The following is a 20,070-nucleotide window of genomic DNA, read 5'->3' as shown; positions in this document are numbered from 1 at the left end:
GTACTTTCCATCCCTTGGAAGAGACGCAATACGGTACCACCAAGGTGGTAGCTCAGTTGGAACGGGGCGTTTACTTCCAACCAAGTGGTTCCAGGTTCGAAACGCGCGGGCGTCGATTAAATTTGGGGACCGAATGCTCCACGCCTGGACACGGGGTCTGGAAGTGCTACTGGTCGGCTGATAGCCTGGGTGGTGCCAGGTGTGACGTACTCACACGGAGGGTTGGGTCGGGTAACCAAGCCGGCTCACGGGTGGGGAGGGTATAAGTAAAATAGGTCGGCGTGCCCAACACACGACCCGGTTTGTCCGCATCGAACATTCTCCTGGCGGGGTGGGGGGCCCAGTGGGGGCTGCTACGCGGGGTTGGGCTTGTCCCTTCCTCCCCCCTGCTCCCTTTTGTTTTAGCAAAAAAAAAAGAGACGCAATACGGTCTGATATCACAACCTAAGTTGGTCCAGTATAGCGCTCAATAAATAGATTGCCAGGACAAGGCTCGACATGGGAATCCTAACCATCAACGTCAGCTTCACTTCGACAGGTGCTGGGCAAAACATTGATGATAAAACACGAGCTCATTTTATTGAATGTGAAAAGAGTTAATAATTATTGATGCAAACATCATGACATATCTTTGTGACATTAATGAGTTGGTCGATGGGTCACCGAGCAAGATGCCAAAAGAATCTTTTTTTAAGTTTTGTCGCATTCTATTTTCTTCTCTGGCTAGCACACTTATCTGAGGATTTTCTGAAATTTACTGACAAACATCAAAAAGAAATTTCAGAAGACAACAGATATTTCCTTATTGATGAGAGCCAGTGAATGATATATATCAAGCGAACAGTTGCCCTTGGAAATTCCCTGAGCATATTGTAGAGCTTAAGAGGATCTGAGAAAGAAATACTCATCCCAACAAGCTGCTTTCTGTTCTATTCTTTTCTGGGTTTTTTAAACTACAGAAACATCTATGAAGAATATACAGGCGCAAATCCGAATTAGCTTTGACATAACAAACCTGCAGGAAGACCAAACAGAGGATTTAGTTCTGGTGATGCTGACCCAAGAAAATGATGGAGCACAAGAAGATGGTTCGCAGATATTAGACATCAAAGTGATTCATTAATTTATTAGTTTCCAAAGCTGTATAAGACTGAATCTTAAACCATTGGATATGGTTCATGTATATGCCATCCTTTAGACAAACGATTTGCAGTCAAAACCACAAATATGGGCTGTTACAGCATAATGACATGCATAGTACCCATCTCTCTCAAAACAAAACGAGGAAAACTAGCACTTCTGGCTATAGTTGTAATGCATAGAAACAAGCAACTTGACTGATTATACGAATCCTGCGAGCCAGGTCAATAGTTTTTCAATCATCTTTCTGATGTAAAACACGAGGTAGACTATTACCATTCAGCGCAGCATGGTAGACTCGCTTCTCAGCTAACCCAATATCTGAGAGTATTAAATTGCCCTGCAGGAAATTGACCAACAAACTAGATATCAGAAACATGAAAGATTAGCAAATGCACACTTCGATATATCCATCAACAAGGATTAAATCCTTTGTGAACTCCCTATTGTAAGAGGTCGGCACCCCTCTCCTCTTTGGAGAGGTCTGTGGTTTGACTTGGTATGGAGGCACTCATACCAAATTTCTCAAAGACAAAAAAAGAAAGTCTTGTGTGTAATCATCAGATATATACAACTAGGTAAAGTTTACTATTAGAAAAAGAAATCAGAAACAAAAACTTATTAAACTATAACATTTATACCACTAAAATCAAAAAAAATTTTATTAATCAACAATATGAATAACAAACCAATTACTTTTTCCTGAGCAAAGGCAAATCAATTACCAAGGGTCTATTTGGAAAATCCAGCAGGATTGGGCTGAATTTCCCATCGGATTCATAAAGTGGGCAATCTATTTGAGTAGGCCAATATTAATCCAATACCACCCCAGCCCAAATCATGTGGGAGGGGGAAAAAGGACCCATGGGGACCTTTTTCTTCTTCCTGAAGGCTAACAAGCCCACAAATAGGATTTAGGCAGAGATTAGGACGGGCGTTTAGAAGGATATGGCTAGGCAGGCTAACAGGCTTGATTTCTGTAGGAAATCCAGCCCAATCCTATTGAATTTTCCAAACAGGCCCTAATTTAATATGATGCCAATAGTATTAAACTCTATTATTATACAGATACTATATATGTAGCCTCTGGGCTTTTACAAATCCATAGGCATTACTTTGCACTGTTTATCTAGCACAATCTTTACTAACTAGCCTATGGAAAATGAAGATTGTTCTTGATTGGGCCTAATAGTCAAATTTTGATCAAGGGTAGAAATCTCAAGGATGAGAAGATATTAGTGATAAACAATCATGTTGATCTTTTAAATACAAGGACTCAGGATACCTTTTCTTTATTATCATTTGGGAATATTTACCGAGTCCTTTTGCTCATCAGGATAATGCATTGGAAGATGCAAATTTCTTATATAATAAAAGAAAACCTTCACTCCTCTGAAAACCTAAAAGAACACGGTTTAGACGGTAAGTACAGCTAACAGGAAATGATAGAATAACACCTTTTTGACTCATCTTTTCAACAAATTTTCCAGGGAAAGAACTAGGACCAAGAACTTTGACCCACATCCATCCGCCTAATTGGATTCAACCTAAATGTGATCCAATTGTTCTACCTGTCAAGTTTGTCTATCTCGACATAGGCAATTATTTTTGTACGTTTGTTCTATTCTTTTCTGTTTCATATATCAATCCAACTTATTTGGTAGTGATGCAAATATGATTATACAATTAATAATATTAATCTTAGAAAAATACTAATCCTTACCCTTATTTCCCCCTATCCCTTACCTTCTTTCTCAGCCTCCCCCAATCCATCTGCTCCCCTACTCTCCCTTCTCTCTCTCTCTCTCCTTTCTTTTGCCTCTCATTTTCACCGTTAACCTCCTCTCCTTTTATTCTCCTACTCCTCCCCAGTCCACTTCTCAGTTGCTCTTTGCCCATTGGCCCTTGATGATGCTTGCTATCATCATTGCCTCATCATGGAACACCACATCATAGTCATCTGTCTCCTGTTGTAGCCAGTGCTTGTAGTCCTGCTAAGCCTACCATCACTCGCCTGCCTTCTCCCCTCCATTCTCCCATCTTCCCTCGTTTCTTGCTAATCCTTACTAAGGTCAGGTTCAGGTTCTGGTCAGGCAAGATTAAACAATGGCTGTGTTGGATTGTTGGTCTTGATGACCGAGGTTGACCTGACCCAACGTGACCAATTGCCACTGCTTATAGTACCTTTTGGATTCTTCATCTAGTATTTTCCCTCATAGAGTTTCCAAGGATATTGTCAAGCACTATAAGGGAAAAAAATATGATCTTGCAAGAATAAGTTCCCTTTTTCCCCTTTAGAGAAGGAAGAATTGGATTATAGCTCAAGTTCAGTTGAAGTTTGTAAGAGTATAAGAAGCAAGGTCCGCCGTACCGGTACCGGTCGGCGTACCGGTGGCGGCCCGGACCGGTACGAAACCGGTGGCGTACCGGTCCGAACCGGTCCCGTACCGGTCCGAACCGGTGGCGTACCGGTCCTTCAACAATAAATTACCGGTACCGGATTTTACGCTGATCCGGTACCGGTCCCAGGTACGTACCGGCCCGTACCGGCCGGTACGGACCGGTACGGCAGACTATGATAAGAAGTGCTTCGAACTTTTAATCATGAATGTCTACCGATGATTTTTGGCTTGTTTATTGAATCTTTTCATGAAATCATTAGTTGCTCTTCATCTAGAGGTCATCAATCTCTTTTGCCATATCTTATCATTTCATTGATTACTTTTTATATTTTGTCCCCTTTAATCCATGTTTTCAGGTTTTTATATAATTTTAGATTGGGCATGGTTTTTCCTTTTACGAGGTTTGGGAATAAAGTACTATATTCCCATCCATCAATCCATTGAATATCTGCAGGTGAATCACCAATCCTCTGAAATGAGATTTTTTTTGCAATAGGTAAACAACATTAAGTGCAACTTGATAAACTTTTGAAATATAAGATCTTGAAATTAGATATTGTGTAATTACTGTTACACATTTGTGGAGAAATAATCTATATAGAAGATTCAAACTAATAATACCATGTTTTGGTATTGTATGAGCATTCTAAGGATAATATCTCCTTGGCAATATACAGAAGTAAAATGGATAGGTTGACTCATAACTGGTCCGTAGCAAACTTGAAATTTAGTAGACCTGACCAAGGCTAGATTAACACTCTGTGCGCCCATGTACAACCATGATATTTGGAAACCTCATTCAAGTTTCTGAAAAGCAATCCATTCTTAATCTAATATATGAACAAGAATAAGGCTTGGAGCCACTTCACCACACCTAAATATCCAAATACCCTATTACTCCGAATGTTTATTTCCTCACTTTCTCAGTTTGTGAACTCTCTGCCATTCTTTTTTTTTCTGCTGTCTGGACATTGCTCCCTCATTACCAATCAACAATGACTCAACAGCGCTAGCACTACTCCCTGCTAACAATCAATATTACTGCTAGCACAGTTTAACAGAATCATGCTAGGTGACCTGGCCTCCATATCTAGACTCAATGCTTGTGGCAAGATCTATGCATGCTAAAGTACCCAATTGGTGTAAGAAGTGCATTCAAGTCCTGACCCCAAGTATTCCCATTAGTAATTTTTCAGGTATGCGCTGTTAGAGACTAATTCCAAACCTAACCCAGCCCAAATGCAGCCCTATGTTTGAAATGTCATTTGGGGAAGACCGGAGCTTAATTATGACCTATATACATACTTGATAACAGCAGAAATCCACATTTGTAGTGAAAAAGGAAAAAGGAAAGAATCAAATGCATGCATACCTCAGTAGCCATTAACTTCCGAACATTACTAGCATAAAGTTTAGGGTCCTCCTTTTCTTGCTCAGAAGGATAATATACAGGCAACTGGATCACCTCGATATAATTAACAAATTGACAAAGAAGCAAAAACACATGGCGTACCTGCAAACTTTTAGAATGTTAAATGAAAACGAATTTACTAGTGTCTTAGAACGTTTAACACAAGAAAATTTTCTTCAAAAGTTGCAGCTCAGATAAAACAAATGTAAGAGACAGCACAAGGAGAGTGGCAGAGACAGCATGGGCTGGATGCGCAGAAGTAATTACAGTTTGGCAAAGTAATTACAGTTTATTATCAGTTTTATCCAAAAAAGTGAATAATTCACCTTTTGATAAAGAATTAAGAACATAAGGTCAAGCAACTACAAATGGCAAACTAATTACAGTGGGAGAGACAGCGTGGGGTGGAGGTGAATGAAGGAAGCAGTTTGGCAAAGTAATTACAGTTTGTTATCTGTCTATCCAAAAAAGTGAATAATTTACCTTTTGATAAAGACATATCATAGGAGAGCACAAGAAGAATTAAGAACATAAAGTCAAGTATCATGAGATCATACTCATGTATCTGTTCAATATTGCTTCTCATAGGGAAGGATGGTGCAGCAAAATTCATGCATAGTATAACAAAAAAGAAATGAAGCACCTCTTCATCACAAAATTTATTAGCATGTCAATTCCTACTCTCTTTGAATAAAGCTGAGAGAACCATTCCCCTTGACTCAAAAAACTAGCTGGTTATAAGATATTGACCGATTGGTCTATTAGATCAGAGAACTTGTCATGCAACCTATTCTGGTAAGAGTTAATTGAATGCCCGAGAATAAAGAATTAATGAAGGAAAAAAGCAGGGTGTACAAAGCTTTTGCATCAGTCAATATTGTTTGACCACCAATCTGCTGTCTCTTCCTTCTTAGCCGTGTAAGCTTACCATTCCTTTATTTCATTTAAAGTGGCTTGGCCCAACAACTTTAAACCTATACTGCAAAATGGCTTATCAGTAATTTATGAAGAAGTTAACATTAGTCCAGCAATCCAGTAATGATATTTGAATCTGAGGCCTCCTTCTAAACAAGATAAAATTAAACAAATAACCTTCTAAATAAAAGAAAACTTGATCATCAGTGAGGGTTCATTGTTGACGGGACTGATCTCTCCATATGCAGTTACTTGTAATTGCTAGAGAAGCCACCGTAATCAGACATGTGACAAGGGTGCCACGTTTGTCCAGGTTCCCAAAAGAAATAGAGTTGGGAAATTAAAAAAACCTGCATGGTTGGACGTCTGTATCTTGTAAATGGGTCAATGTAGACATGCATGAATGCATGTATCGATTATTAATCAGTTGGACCAACTAAATTCCAGTTTTCTATAGGATGGATACCTTTAAGATAGAAGTTACTTTTGCACATGATATCTTTTATGTCAATCTGCCAGGTGTTGGCATGGAATGTCAGCTTGCTGATTTCTATCATGAAATGATCAACAGTTCAATACATAGACAAGCCTAACAATATACTTCAAATATGGAAACATAAAGCGAGAAAGGAATTGGCAACAGATTCAAGTATGAGCCCGGGGAAGTGATGGTCCTGAAATATGTTGGGAAGAGGGAAAACCTAAAACATCTATAGAAAATATTATATTGCATCAAAAGAAATTTACCATGCATTGCACATGATTTCAAATATACAGATGGTCCAAAAAAATAGAAAGCAAAAAAATTCACAGTTAGATGAAATATGTACGAAACAACCAGTGATCACAATTAGAAGACTCGGAGTTGGGAGCAAAGTGGTCCTGGGACAAATTATCAAAGGAGTGCAACACCCAACTAGAAGGCTTCATGACATTGCTAATGCATAATCTAATGTGTCATTTATCTTCATCTATACTTTAAAAGCATATGCTTAAGACATTATAAAATGATTTAAATCCACTGTCATCCAAATGAAGTCTTAAAAATTTACTAATCAAACCAAGTAATCTACAAAGGCATTAAGTCAATAAAGTTTGCTGTACTGGTTTAGCTCATTAAGTCAACAAGGAAACAAAAATGTATTATCAGTAATTACACAAAATTGCTTTATAATAAAACAAAGAAAAACCTCAATTATATATTAGTTGAGTATTACTAAACTAGGGAACAAAAAACAAATTCTGGATTTATCAAAGCTAATAAAAAGCTCAGAGATTTCTCACCCCTGATATGGTGTCCCATGCTGGACTGAATCTATTGTAAGGATATTTTAAAATCACTGGAAGCACTGGTTCTTTAGCTAGAAAGGCACCAGTCTTGAATGGAAGAAGGTAATCTCCATTTGTGGTTGTACCTTCTGAAGTTGGCAAAAAAGGCCAGTTAGAGCATGGAAAAAGAGGAGAAGCAACAGACTGAAATGAAGCCAAAAGGAGATAAGAGGATAGAATTATAACCAGTTGAGTATTGCACATGGGATTACCTATATGTTCGTACAAGACTACTTGTAAATTTGATCATTTAATCACTAAATTACATGAATGCTTGAATAAGTGGCCTAAAACTTCATACTGTTTAGATCATTCCCATCTACATACATGGATGCAGAACAGTTCCCCACGGTTGGGTGACAAGCTGGTGCAAGCCTAAGGCTTCTTTTTTTTTTTAATAGACAATATACCTTCATCCATTTCATCAAATTATGTAGGCAATAGGTTGGCAAAGTTCTAGGCCTTTCCTCAAGAAAAGAGCTGATGTCGTCTATCCTTTTTTGAGTTAATTACTTCAACAAATGGACTCATTGTTAGGTTCTCTAGGTGGTTTTCTTTATTTGATTAGCTCCATTGATGTTTTATCCAAATTGTTTGGCGATTTTATATGCATCTAGAATCTGATGCCTGTCACAGTAATAAACGACAACTGTTATAATTCCTATCAGGTTCCATAAAGCCATCAGACTCTTCCAATTTTTACAGCACACATAAGTATCAATTTAAATCATAGACTTCTCTCAAGGCACCATTCATGAGTAGTCATGACCTCATTCTTGATCTAAGTCTTGTTACAGAAAAAAAAACATTGTCACATCCTCAAAAATGTCATTTTGGTTTCTACTAGATTACCAAATAAGTCAATATCCACATACTTACCATCCCTTGGCAAGGCAAATAACTCGTTGTCTCTTTTCTTGGAGCACCTAAGGCAATGGAGAACTATAAATCTCACCTAATTCTACTATAATTAAATATCCTTGTAGCCTTTCATAAAGTGTAACTAGTATGGGCCATCATAAGCAGTTAACTCATGTAAACATTTTTGTTTTTTTCTTTACTCAGTTAGATTTCCATAGTTATTTTATGCATTGGTTTTTTTGGACCTTTTTCCCACCTCACTACCTTTTAACCTTGGCATCCCACTAGCAAGTTTCTTTACATGTATATATCCTACCTTCCAACTCTCAAATAATTCCAAAATGTGCTTTCAAAAAATTGGCATGTGATCCCGCATCGTATTGGTATAGCAATAATCATAATTTGGGCACTCTAAGAATTTTCTCTCAAAAGATTTATGCATCTCATACTCAAACAGAAACCTAAGAAATAAAAAAGAAAGAGGCTTGGACTACCAAATACTGAATAAGATTCATTATATAATTTTTAATCAAAAAATCAGAATTCATTGTTTTAATATACTGAACTTAAAAAACTGTTTATGTGTGTGGACATCAAACAGGTAGATAACCACAATCAGTTAAGCAGTATAAAACAGTGAAAGAAGAAAATCATAAAGAAATGATGGCACATGTTGACCTGGAAAGAGCAACATCATAGGGTAAAGCTTGTTTTGATGGGCCTTTTTAATTCTTTCTGTCAGAAGACCTGCATGTAGTTGAAATTAAATTCAGATGCAAATATACCACATACTATAAGGCTGATGCAACTCACGAGTATTGTGCTGGTAAGACTACCAGGAAAGTATAAAATCAGTGCATATACAACCATTACCTAATAAAGATCAGAATCAATTTCTTCTCTTACAACTATATATAGGATATTGTCAGTTTCATATTCCATGCATTTTAAAACTCCAACAGTTAATTAGATGAACAGACGTATGCTTGCTTCAAACTTCTTATTTATTAACTTGAGGACCTAAAGTCTCTACAATTTGTTGGTAATGTTTCTTAGCTTGTTTGACAAAAAAATTCTTTTAGTGTTACTTAGTTGAAAAAATTGATCACTTGCAAGAACATGATTTTATACAGGCCCTAGGCTCTCATGCATTCTTAATCACTATCCAATTTCTGCATCTCCATGGACAGTTAGTGGTTCTATCACAATGTGAAAAGTCCTGCACATGTCTGTAATATCATCTTCTTATATTTTCATGTGTTTTATTTTCTATAAAGGTTGGTCATGTGGTACCTTTGTGTATGATGGACATGGTGGAGGACAAAGATTTCTGTTCATTCTAACAGTGTTTTAGGCGAACATACAATTGGAAAAATATAAAACAATGTTGATAATACCACTATACAGTTTCTTAGGCAAATATACAATTGTTAGAAAAATCACAATGATGATAATACCACCAAGAGTGGGCATGAATAGATTTGGCTGGTTTATGCCCGTTTTTTGAAACAAAACCAGTCAATGCCCTCTAAAGTTAGGCCCATAACAGGCTTGTGCTAGCCTCAGAAACTAGCCCAACCCATCAAGCACATATTGGTGAGGCCACATCATATTCAGGTATCTTTTAGTGGGTTACAGATGGTTATTCTTTAAACGGTACTCTTAAGGTTGAACTAGAGATGTTCATAGATTTAAGGGCTCGTTTGGTTCGCGGGAAAAGAAGGGGGGAAAGTGTGGTCAACGGGAAAGTAATGAGATGCCTCTTGTTTGGTTGGAGTTTTCAAAGGAGAGAGAAGGGAAAGTTATATTCCCATGGGAATGTGATTCCCACATTTCATGGGAAAGTCTTTCCCATGAGAAACATGGGAAAGTTACTTTCCCATGAGGCGGGAATCACTCTATTTTTACTTTTTCCCAAAAAATCCCTTCAGCATTAAAGAAGCATTAAAGAGGCATTAAAAATCTAATTTTTATTAAGGGCATAATAGGAATTATATATAACTTTCCTAGGAAAGTGGATGGCCAACCAAACATAAGCACCTTGGAAATTTGTCACTTTCCCATGGTCAACCAAACATGCCAAAAATACTTTTCTAGGCATCCTCTTCCTAGGAATTTGTTTCCCAGGAATCATATTCCTAGGAAGGAAAATGCTTCCCGCGAACCAAACGAGCCCTAACAGTGAATCTAGCTTGACGAGCATCATCCAGCAGATTAGGTTTGGTAACAGTTCACAAGAACAAAAACCATTTTTTTAAATTTCAATGGTGCATATATTGTTACAAAGATGTAACCCAATCAATACCCAAATTGCCAAGAAAACAAATCACTTTGCATGCTCAACAGTTGAGCAGCAAAAGTAACACATTGAATATAATGGCTTATGTTGAATATATAAAAATATAAATTGCAACAAAGAAATGCATGTACAAATGATTAAGATTTCTGAATGCTAACGTACCTGAAACACCCTTAAACTCGGAAGATTTAGACTCTCGTTGAACATAGACACAACCAAGGCACTTGCTGCAAATAAAAGCAAAAATAAAGCCATTATTTCTATTTAGCATATTTAAGCTTCACTTATGAACTAAAATATACAGCATGAAATGTGCATATTATGGTGCGAAACAACAATATGAGGATGCATCCTTCTAAGAAAGATAATGCATAAGTTTTAGTAAATTGATAGAAATATAATATCTTTAACACAATACATGATAGGAGGAAACATAATAAAAATCTGCAAGGTAATATGGTAAAGGGCATAGGATTTTTTAACTTCTGTGCAAGGGAAATCTTGGCAACTCATAGGATCTGAGAATATGACATCAGCAAGAAAACTACAGTGACATGAAGTTATCTATGTAGGTTTGCATATGGAAATAGCAAGTTTAAGAAATAGTTTCCACAATTATCAACAAGAATGCTTTGAACCTAAACCAACAGGCCTTACCCTATTTATACGGTATCAGATTTACAGGTCAATGTATGATCATTCACAGTTTGAGAACATTATATGACTAGTAATAATAGAAGCTAAATGGAAAAGTAAAAGGAGTGACAATATTTATGTTTTGTCATAGGGAAAAATGACATTAAGAAATATAATGAGTAAAATGTAAGGTGCAAAGGAAAAAGACTTAGTTCATAGGGTAACTGAACACTCAGTCCTTTGTTTAACTATACCTTACATTTAATCTCTGTATGCAGTTAAGGTCATTAGGCTTGTGTTTTGTACAGAGTGAGGCTTGTTTCTCCATACAGTTAATCCCTGTTTTGCAGGCACATAGCCATCAAGATCAAGGACCAGGTGTAAAAAAATTTCATTCCATTAGGATTAAATGTAAAACGGCAATCAATCCAGGGGGCAGGGCCTCAATTACCGCTAACTCATACATGTATCAACCACAAATAGAAATAAGTATGAATGATGAGTTGCTAGCAAAGGCCACCCTAACTTCTTGAAAGGCTCAAACTCATTACTACGAGGCTGTTACAAATTAAAACAACAAAATGATATTTAAACGACATCATTAGGCAAGGAGCTTGGAAGCTATCTAACATTGGTCAGCTATGTTATAGCAGCAGCTACAATTTAAATAGATGGAAGGAATTGACCATGGGATAGGTGCAATAATTGTTATTAAAAATCGTGCAGATCAATTTGCTTAGTAAGAACATCTACAGGATTGAGAATATCTTGAGAAAAAGCAATATAGAACTTGATGAGAGAAGTATTCATGCAGCAACTTATCTATTCAATATCATAAAGCAAGATCCACCACTATTATCTGTTTTAAATTTTTTGCAATAAACTACAAAATTCTAAGAAAAACATATAATAGAGTAGCACAAGATGAAAAGTGGGAAAAGGCACCGAGATGAAAAGGCATGCTTAGAGCAATAATTAATCAAACATGACAAGTGTGAAAAAAAGTGTGGTCGGTTAGGGGAGTTTGAACAGCCAAGTATAAAACTGCATGAAGGGCCAATTGGAAGCCTTATGCTTGTCTTAAATGAAGTAATTTTTGATATTTAAGTTCTCATTATTTATGCAATTTGCAAATAATGTATACCATTAGTGGATGGGATGATAGTATGAGAGAAAATAAAATGTGAAAGAAAGTTGTCGAAGGTAAGGGTCCAAAAGAATTAGCAGAACTATATGAGTTTAATTTTAGTAGAAATATTAATATAAATAGGAATCCTTTGACAGAGAGACCACAAAATTATAAATTCAATCCACTGGAAGATATATAGATAAAACTGTAAACAGAGATGTGCTTCGGGTGTGGTTTCAAAGTTCCATGTTGGTCTGAGTTGATCTTGTGTGACAAACAGTTAGGCAGATGATGATGGTTGGGCCTAATCATTAGCCAATGTAGAGCGCACGTGCACAAAATGGGTGTAGCAAAGAAGAAGAGAGTAAGAACAGTTTGATGGCATAGTGATAGATTTAGGAAGGACAGATGAGTATTAAGTACTTTAGGACTTGCACTTATAAAGCAATAGAGAACTACTCAAAGTAGAGTGATCGTGCATCAGTGAGCTGAGAAATCCTTAAAAAACTTGATGGCCTCAGATGGGGAAGGGTCAGATTCAGGAACCGAGCAAGTCTGGATGAAATTTGTGATAACTAATAAAAAAAGGTTCACAAACTTTATGCTCTTACAACAATGAACAGGACAGATTTGTTAAGACTAACTTAATAACAGAGTTCACTGTTTTATGGTTATGGCTAATTATAGAAGTCAAGCCAAAGTCAAAATTACTATCTAAAAGAGACCCCGCGGCGGGGGGGGGGGGCGGGGGGGGGCAATATTTTGGTTCTTCAGCTTCTCAATATGAAAGGACAAGGTGGTCTAAAAATCGAGCAAGGTTTAAGATGCAATTGCTAATGACACCACCAAGCTTAGTTTTCCTCCATGAAATTTGATTACATCCCTTTGTTTATCTGATATTGTTTTCTGTAACTCAATTAATTAAGACGTCGTGATTCATGATGCAGAGGAACTTAATACTAAATGAAGGATCAAAAACTGTAAGTCAATTACTCAAGATGCTCTAGATCATGATGCAGATGAACATGACAATACATCAAGGATCAACAATGTTACAATAGTGTGGGTTGCAACTGCTAAAGCCACCAGGCTTAGTTTCCCTCCATAATTCCTGCAGTGCTTCTTACCTCTTTCCCAGATTTTAATGCATCGTGAGATTTTAGTTGCATGCACATCACCCAAATCCCTTTGCTAATTAGTATCTAAAAGCAATTTTAAAATCCCTCTAGTTATTCATTTTATCTAAATCTCTTGACAGACATATCAAGTCCCTCCTAACTGATACAGTTCAATAAAACTTTATGAGCTTCCTCCTAACTGATAGAGTTTATTAAAACTTTATGAACTTTTTTAATATTAACCATGTGTTTAAAATATCAATCATGCTTTTAACATGATCAAACTAAGACACTCTAAAACTACAATTTGTTCATATGAAGTAAAGGAACAGTGACCTCAGTTTGGGAATTGGGGTAAGAAAGGGGGAATGGAAAAGGATATACATGCAAAAGTAGGAAACAAGCAGGAAGGAGGGAACAGATTTGGATTTTTTTATGGGGCTCATCGCTCAGACGCTATTTTTTTATATCAACCATGTTGCTGGGACCACCTTAGAAGAAAGTCTACTCCTGCCCCTATTTATAATTATGCTGCATTAAAAGTTGAAAAGCAAATAAGAATCGACATATCTTAGTCCCATCCCAGCCTCTCAATGAGACAACTACTTTAGGAATTTTGACAGCTAACTGTAAGACAGTTTTAAATTTGATAGCACACCATGTACTAAATTAACAAAGAATTGAAAAATATATTAACAGAACATCACTACAAAACTATACGGGACTACTGAAATTTCTTCTTTAAATATAAAAAAAAAGAATGGTTGAATTTAAAATAACAATGCATAGACATAAATGGAGAAGTTACAAAAGCGAGGTCCAGTAGCATAGTAATTTACCACGAACAACTAAGGAAACAATATATGTAAGTACCTGATGAGACCAACAAGGGGAAGCCTAGCCACTGATCTCTTCAGCAACAAAATCCAAGTTTTTTTTTTTTACCAATAGGAGAGTATGTCAGAACAATGTCACCATGTATACAATTTCTGGTTTGATGTTGCTTAGATACAAAGACAAGACATTGACCTACCTTTGCAACAAAACTTGGTAAGCATGATGACATATGATAGAGAATATCCACATATGATACGTGATTAGAAACAATCACCCCCGGTCTTTCAGATTCATCAGATTGTTCTGTGTGCTCATCCTGAGATAATTGAAAAGGGTGATTAATAGGCATATCGAGACCAATGAATAATATATAATACCACAACATCTCTGAAAATCATACTCTGAAAAATAATTATTTTCTTACTCCTCAAGTATCTGAATTTATATTATCTACATTGGGGTAGCATTCATAGTATAAAAAACTATCAGTTTGTCTTTATAACAGATCAATCAAATAAAAGCATCCTAAAGTTTTTTATCTTTTAATTCCAAGCACGAGCCTTTACAATCAGCAGCAAGCAGAAGGCAGAAATAGAGAAACTGCAGTTCGTAATCCCTCTACACTATGACTAAACAATAGTGGTTGAAGCATGGTTTGCCGTACCGTACCATCCCGTACCGCCCAATATAGGGCGTACCACTACCGTACCAGGAAAAAATTGGTATGAAACTTAATTTTAAATCGGCAAGCCCCATACCGAGGTGTACCGACCTGTACCGAGATGTACCAAGATGTACCGAGGTGCATACCGGCCCATACCGAGGTGTACCAATCTGTATTGAGGCGTACCGAGATAAAAATTGAGAAAAATGGTTAAAAAGCTATTTCGGTATAGGGGTGTACCATACCGTACCAAACTGATAAGATTTCGATATGGTACCCAGTACCAAGATTGTGGATTTTGGGATGAAGAAAAACTTCAGAATTTAAAATGCTGCAGTAATCCGTTAAAATAAAACATGACTAGCCAAAAAAATTTCTCGCAAAATATGGAACATAATATGGGCCATGACGAAATTGTGAATTCTACAACGGTTAAGTACAAGGGCTATGGTTATGTTTACTAGCATTCTAAGTATTCATCAACTAATCCAAAAAAACAAATTGAATAGGATTGGAGAGAGCTCAATTCTCAAAATTTGGGTTTCTTGAATAATTTGGCCTGAGATTTCAAGAGATTTAATGCCAATATCTTAATGTCTCCCTTTAAATCTCATTCTGTAACTAAATATATCTTAAAGTTATGAGTCACCTAGTCAAACTGTGGGCCAAACTCAGGAACGGCCAGCAGGAGCATGAACATAGGCCCTCAAATAAAACAACTTTTTTAGTATTTTATTAATTACTTATTTATGTATAATTAAGTTTCCATTTAGATAATCATCTGTTCTCAAAAAGCACACCCTGGATATCCAACCTTCCTTTGCTGAAGTATGTATCCAAAATAGGCAACCATCCAGATAAGGCACAAAACCTCAATTCAAGAGTTATCAAGAGAGTTTACATAATTCCTTTAAAAGCTGCTCTATTAATCTCTTCATCTGTTCAGGGCAAGTGACTTCCAACATAGTTGCAAAGATCTGCCCTTGTGATACTCCCCATGGATGATCTACAACCATAGTCCTCGAATAATGTTTCCAAGTTGATTTGCTTTTAAGTGAGAAGATAGATAAAATAAGAAAGACGTTGGTTATTCTTATAAATTTGGCATCGGTCTCTTTCTCTTCTCTCTTAGAATTTTATGCATAAAAGGAAATCTTGCCCCCAAATTTTCAGTGACAACGAATGTTTCTTCTCTAATAGAGAGGCTGACCGTCCTTTTCCTATTTTAACTCTTGATCCTTTCCTCTTTCTCTTGAACGCCATCTTAGGATGAGAGAGGCTTGATAGCATATCCTTTCTAATTTCTAAACAAGGATGTTGGAAGAGAGATCAGCCAACAATTAATAGTTTGTGTAGGAGGGACAGACTAAACTCCATTGTTTATTTTCTTACTTTTCTCCATGTGCTGCTAGATAAGAAAGAACTAATTCTCTTCCTTTTCTCTTGAGAATCCGGGGCTTTATCCATTGGAGAACAAGAACAGTCCCATGTAAGCCCATATCTGTTGTACCCCCTTTTCCTTTTCAACCATCCTCATAATTTTCTTTTATTATCTCATTATTAATATTTTCTCCAAAGCGATAATCATATAAAAAATTTTAAAAGTCGGATCTAACCCTAGAAATTTTGTTTCTCCATCTTTCTGCATATTGCACATTAGTTCAAGTCTTCAACACCTTTTTATTTCATCATATAAATTAGTTCTGGCACAAACAGTTAGCAGTTCCAATCTCAACATGCTAACCATTTTTTCATAAAAAAAATTTCAGATGAGAAACTCATTGAAGACAATCCATCAAAAGAAGAGGTAGAACCACCTTTAAAAGAGGTTAAACATAGAGACAAAGCGATTAGAGGTGGAACTCTTGGCGATCATATTGATGTAAAAGGAGAAACTGTAGAGTTGGACCCAGCATCAAAGGAAGTTCTATCAAATGGAAATTTCATTAACAAGATATCAACATCCGAATATCTATATGCACCAGAATAAAATTCATTATCATTCTCTATAACTTCAGTAACTCTTGGACCACCACAGAGGGATCAACCTTCAAGATTGAAATTGAACGATTGTCCTATTTGACAACCTACATTTAGGAGAAAAGAATATGCATGACCTATTTACCAGACCAGAATTTACATATGTCAAGGCCATTGACCGACTAATAAAACTGATTGCGCCGCCAAGAAAGCCAACATTTAATTAGTGGTGTAAGACGCGGTTGTTAGTGGGAACAATGTAGACGTATTTGTTGATAGTCTTTTAAGAGCTAAATTCTAGTTAAAGGATTTTGCAATTAGCAAGATGAGGAAATTTAAGAAAAAAATCTTCTTTTTTGTATACAGACACTTTAGGAGAAAAGAAGAAATATTTATTTTTAGTTTTATTATTATTATTAGTCTGAAATTGGAAGCCATGTGACCCAAAAAGGTTAACAAATTCCAAGACTTTCTTTTTAACTATAGGCATCGGCACAGGCACAACACAAGCAAAGAGGAAAAGAAGCAATCTACACCATTTAGGATATAATTGCTCGCCACTGAATAGCAAGGGAAGGAAACTATTTCTTTGCCTCTGGTTAAGCCCCTTTTTTCGTTTCAGTATAGAATTAAAAATTACAGCCTGCACATTCCACACATGAAACTGTACATAACCTCCATAACCTTCAATAATTTAAGCGATGAAACTTCTCAAACCACAAAAGCCATCCCATTTTTCTGTCCCACTTCAGCCACAGTCATTTGACCACTGAAATCCAAGAATATCATGTTTCCCTCTCTACTCCAACAAGAACATAAAAACCAAATGTCTGAAACGCAGTTCAAAGCATTCTTACAAGGGAAAAACAAGCATTTGAAAAGTGTGAGTTCTGGGAATGCATTGATCTCGCTTTCAAGGACCACACATTCAAGTATTTGAAGAAAAAAGAGCTTGTGCACTCCCCCTGGTGCAAATTTTCTAGATTTGGTCAATGTCTCAACTAAAATCCTAGTTGGAAAGGAGATGCTAGCTAACTCTTCTCTTAAGGTAGTATTATAAATAAAGTAGGAAGTATAAAGAGTTTTAAAAAAAGAAGAAGAAGAAGGTCAACATAGTGGCACAAAGTTTATGAGAAATTCTTATACCCAAAAAAAAAAAACTAATAAGAAAATTGAAAGGAAGGCCTCAAAAAGACTTTACAGGGATGATGGCCCTCTTTTGTTACCCTCTTCGAGAAATAACAGAACTCTATGTAAAAAATATTATAATAACCATGGATTTAATGCCACAGGTTGCTTCACAGGGCATAGAACAAGTAAAGCTCCTTGCAATTATGCTAGAAATTAGTTCTCTAAGTTTCAAATGAAAGGTTGTTTGGTTATCAGACATTGGTAAAACGGGCTTATCTAAAACCTCAAGAAATGGGTCTTATGAAAATGCTTGTTTAATTGATTGCCATAAAATTAGTTTAGTAAAAATTGAGAAATCATGAAACCTGAAAAATGAGTTTTTCTAAAAACAGGTACTTATTCATATTCATAAAACCTGTTCTATATAATATCATGTTTTATAATTACCTATTTTAAGTCGATAACCAAACAACTCCCAAGGGAAAAAGAGGCATTTATTTTCTTCCCACTTTTGTATACTTCTTGTATTAGCAGGTGGCTCAATAACATCTAGTAATACAATCTACTTCCTGCCAAAAACATGAAAAAGAAAAATGTATATAGATCTCTTCGTGGCATGCTTGACAATGTGTTAATAATTATTTACTTTTTAAAATTGTTGTTTAGTTGCTAACTTGAGAAAGCAAGAAGAAATGGCAGAAGAGCACGATTTGTAAATTGCAACAGATAAAGAATAAGCTAGTTCAGCAGATGAAGATCATCTCGATTATTTCATAACAAGTCTTATATCACATACGATTCACTATTGTACTTATTCTTGTGAGTTCTCCATTATGAACATTACTTCGCATAATATGATCCAAAATTTGGCTACGGGGATAAATGGAGTAAACTGTACCTGCCCATGGAATGTAAACCAACTACTTTTTCAAGTAAATGCCCTCTAAATCAACATAAGATGGCTTCAACTTGTCCATTCTCAGGGTCTCGATCAATCAAGAAAGTCACTTTACTATGTTCATACAAATTATAGTTAATAATTCTTCAAGAAGTTCCGAACATGATCAAAAACTAATCAAAGAAAATCTTGACACCATTAAATTGACTTCAAACACGACAATATACTAATCGAAGAAAATATCTGATATCATTGAATTCATACCTCCACGGAGAAACTCCGACGGGGCTCGCGAATCCGATAGAAGCCGAGCACGAACAGCATTAGCCTGGAGAGGAATCTCCCGGTCCGGACCACGACCTCCCTCCTCCACCCGACCATGTCGGCGTAGTCCTCCCGCCCGTCCTCCCGGTTCGGAGCGTAGAACAGCGTGCAGAGCCGGCAAATCAGGTAGTACAACAACATCAGAAAGAACCCGACCACGAGCCGGATCGGTACCAGCGTCACGAGGGCGACCCCGAGGAGCACCTTCTCCGCCGCCGGCAGCTCCCCGCGGCCCATCGTCCCGTATACGTCCTTCCGCGCGTACGGCGCGTACTTCTTTTCCAGCTCCTCGATGCTCTCCGAGAGACGGGCCGCGCCGTCGCCGTCGGAGGCGGCGGACCCGGGCTTCAGGAGCGGCCGCTGGTCCTTCGCCTTGCCGGAGGATTCCCCGCCGCCGCCGACGCGGGGGGACTCCTCCTTGGAGTCCAAAGATCCGTTGGACCCACCGAGATCCTTCAGCTCCGACGCCATTGGGGAGAACCAAAACCCTAACCCCAACCCTAAACCTAGTCCTCTTGCGGGTGGGAAGCCATTGGTGGGAGAGACTTGGAGAGGGAGAGCGGGTAGGGGGTGGTGGCTTCGCGAAGGCTGTGGAGGAGTTGGGGGCGTGGCCCTCAGCCGTTATCAGTGGCGTCGTGGGATCGTGGCCGTAGATCAGAGATGATCGCGGCTCTAACCGTATGGATTTCTCTCCCTCGGCTAATTACCTCATTCGTGTTTATCCTGGATAGACTGCGTCCAAATCCCGTGTTGAATCCGACCCGCAGCCGCACGGAATCATGTGAGTTAAAAGTTTCCATGACAGGGTGGATATTTTCCCAGGATGCCATATACGACACATCTGAATCCAAAATTATTAAAAAAAAATTTAAAAAAAGAATGATTCAAATAATTTAAAAAAAATTAAAAAATAATAAATTTCAGAATATTCGTGACAACTTCTTTTCGATCCATAGGACATCCTTGAAGTACTAGTAACATGCTATACGGTTCACT

At 37.3% G+C, this 20,070-nt stretch overlaps 1 protein-coding gene across 2 annotated transcripts; it reads right to left on the bottom strand.

The window, feature by feature from the left end:
• Positions 1 to 557: 557 nt before the first annotated feature.
• LOC120108414 (lysophospholipid acyltransferase LPEAT1-like) lies at positions 558 to 19,708 on the bottom strand. 2 transcript variants are annotated; one of them, XM_039122013.1, is made up of 9 exons: positions 19,015 to 19,708; positions 14,274 to 14,393; positions 14,114 to 14,151; positions 10,520 to 10,584; positions 8,737 to 8,805; positions 7,153 to 7,286; positions 4,915 to 5,055; positions 1,417 to 1,480; positions 558 to 1,015 (listed from the first exon to the last, which is right to left on the bottom strand). In XM_039122013.1, the coding sequence occupies exons 1-9, from the start codon at positions 19,543 to 19,545 to the stop codon at positions 996 to 998; spliced, it is 1,182 nt and encodes a 393-aa protein (XP_038977941.1). In that variant the 5' UTR covers positions 19,546 to 19,708; the 3' UTR covers positions 558 to 995. The 2 variants fall into 2 exon arrangements, with proteins under 2 accessions (XP_038977941.1, XP_038977940.1); XM_039122012.1 differs by lacking the exon at positions 558 to 1,015 and having other exon boundaries at positions 1,100 to 1,480.
• Positions 19,709 to 20,070: the final 362 nt, after the last annotated feature.

Source organism: Phoenix dactylifera, unplaced genomic scaffold (genome assembly GCF_009389715.1).
Source record: "Phoenix dactylifera cultivar Barhee BC4 unplaced genomic scaffold, palm_55x_up_171113_PBpolish2nd_filt_p 001324F, whole genome shotgun sequence".
NCBI lineage: Eukaryota > Viridiplantae > Streptophyta > Magnoliopsida > Arecales > Arecaceae > Phoenix > Phoenix dactylifera.
This window is presented reverse-complemented; position numbering and strand designations above follow the sequence as displayed.

What these genes read in the sequence shown, in the direction of transcription:
- LOC120108414 (XM_039122012.1), bottom strand. Translation starts at nt 19,545, where the DNA reads ATGGCGTCGGAGCTGAAGGATCTCGGTGGGTCCAACGGATCTTTGGAC. An exon ending in TATGATGTTGCTCTTTCCAG is followed by an intron (nt 7,287 to 8,736) that starts GTCAACATGTGC and finishes TGCCAACTTCAG; the next exon opens with AAGGTACAACCACAAATGGA. An exon ending in CATGGGACACCATATCAGGG is followed by an intron (nt 5,056 to 7,152) that starts GTGAGAAATCTC and finishes AAAAGTTTGCAG; the next exon opens with GTACGCCATGTGTTTTTGCT.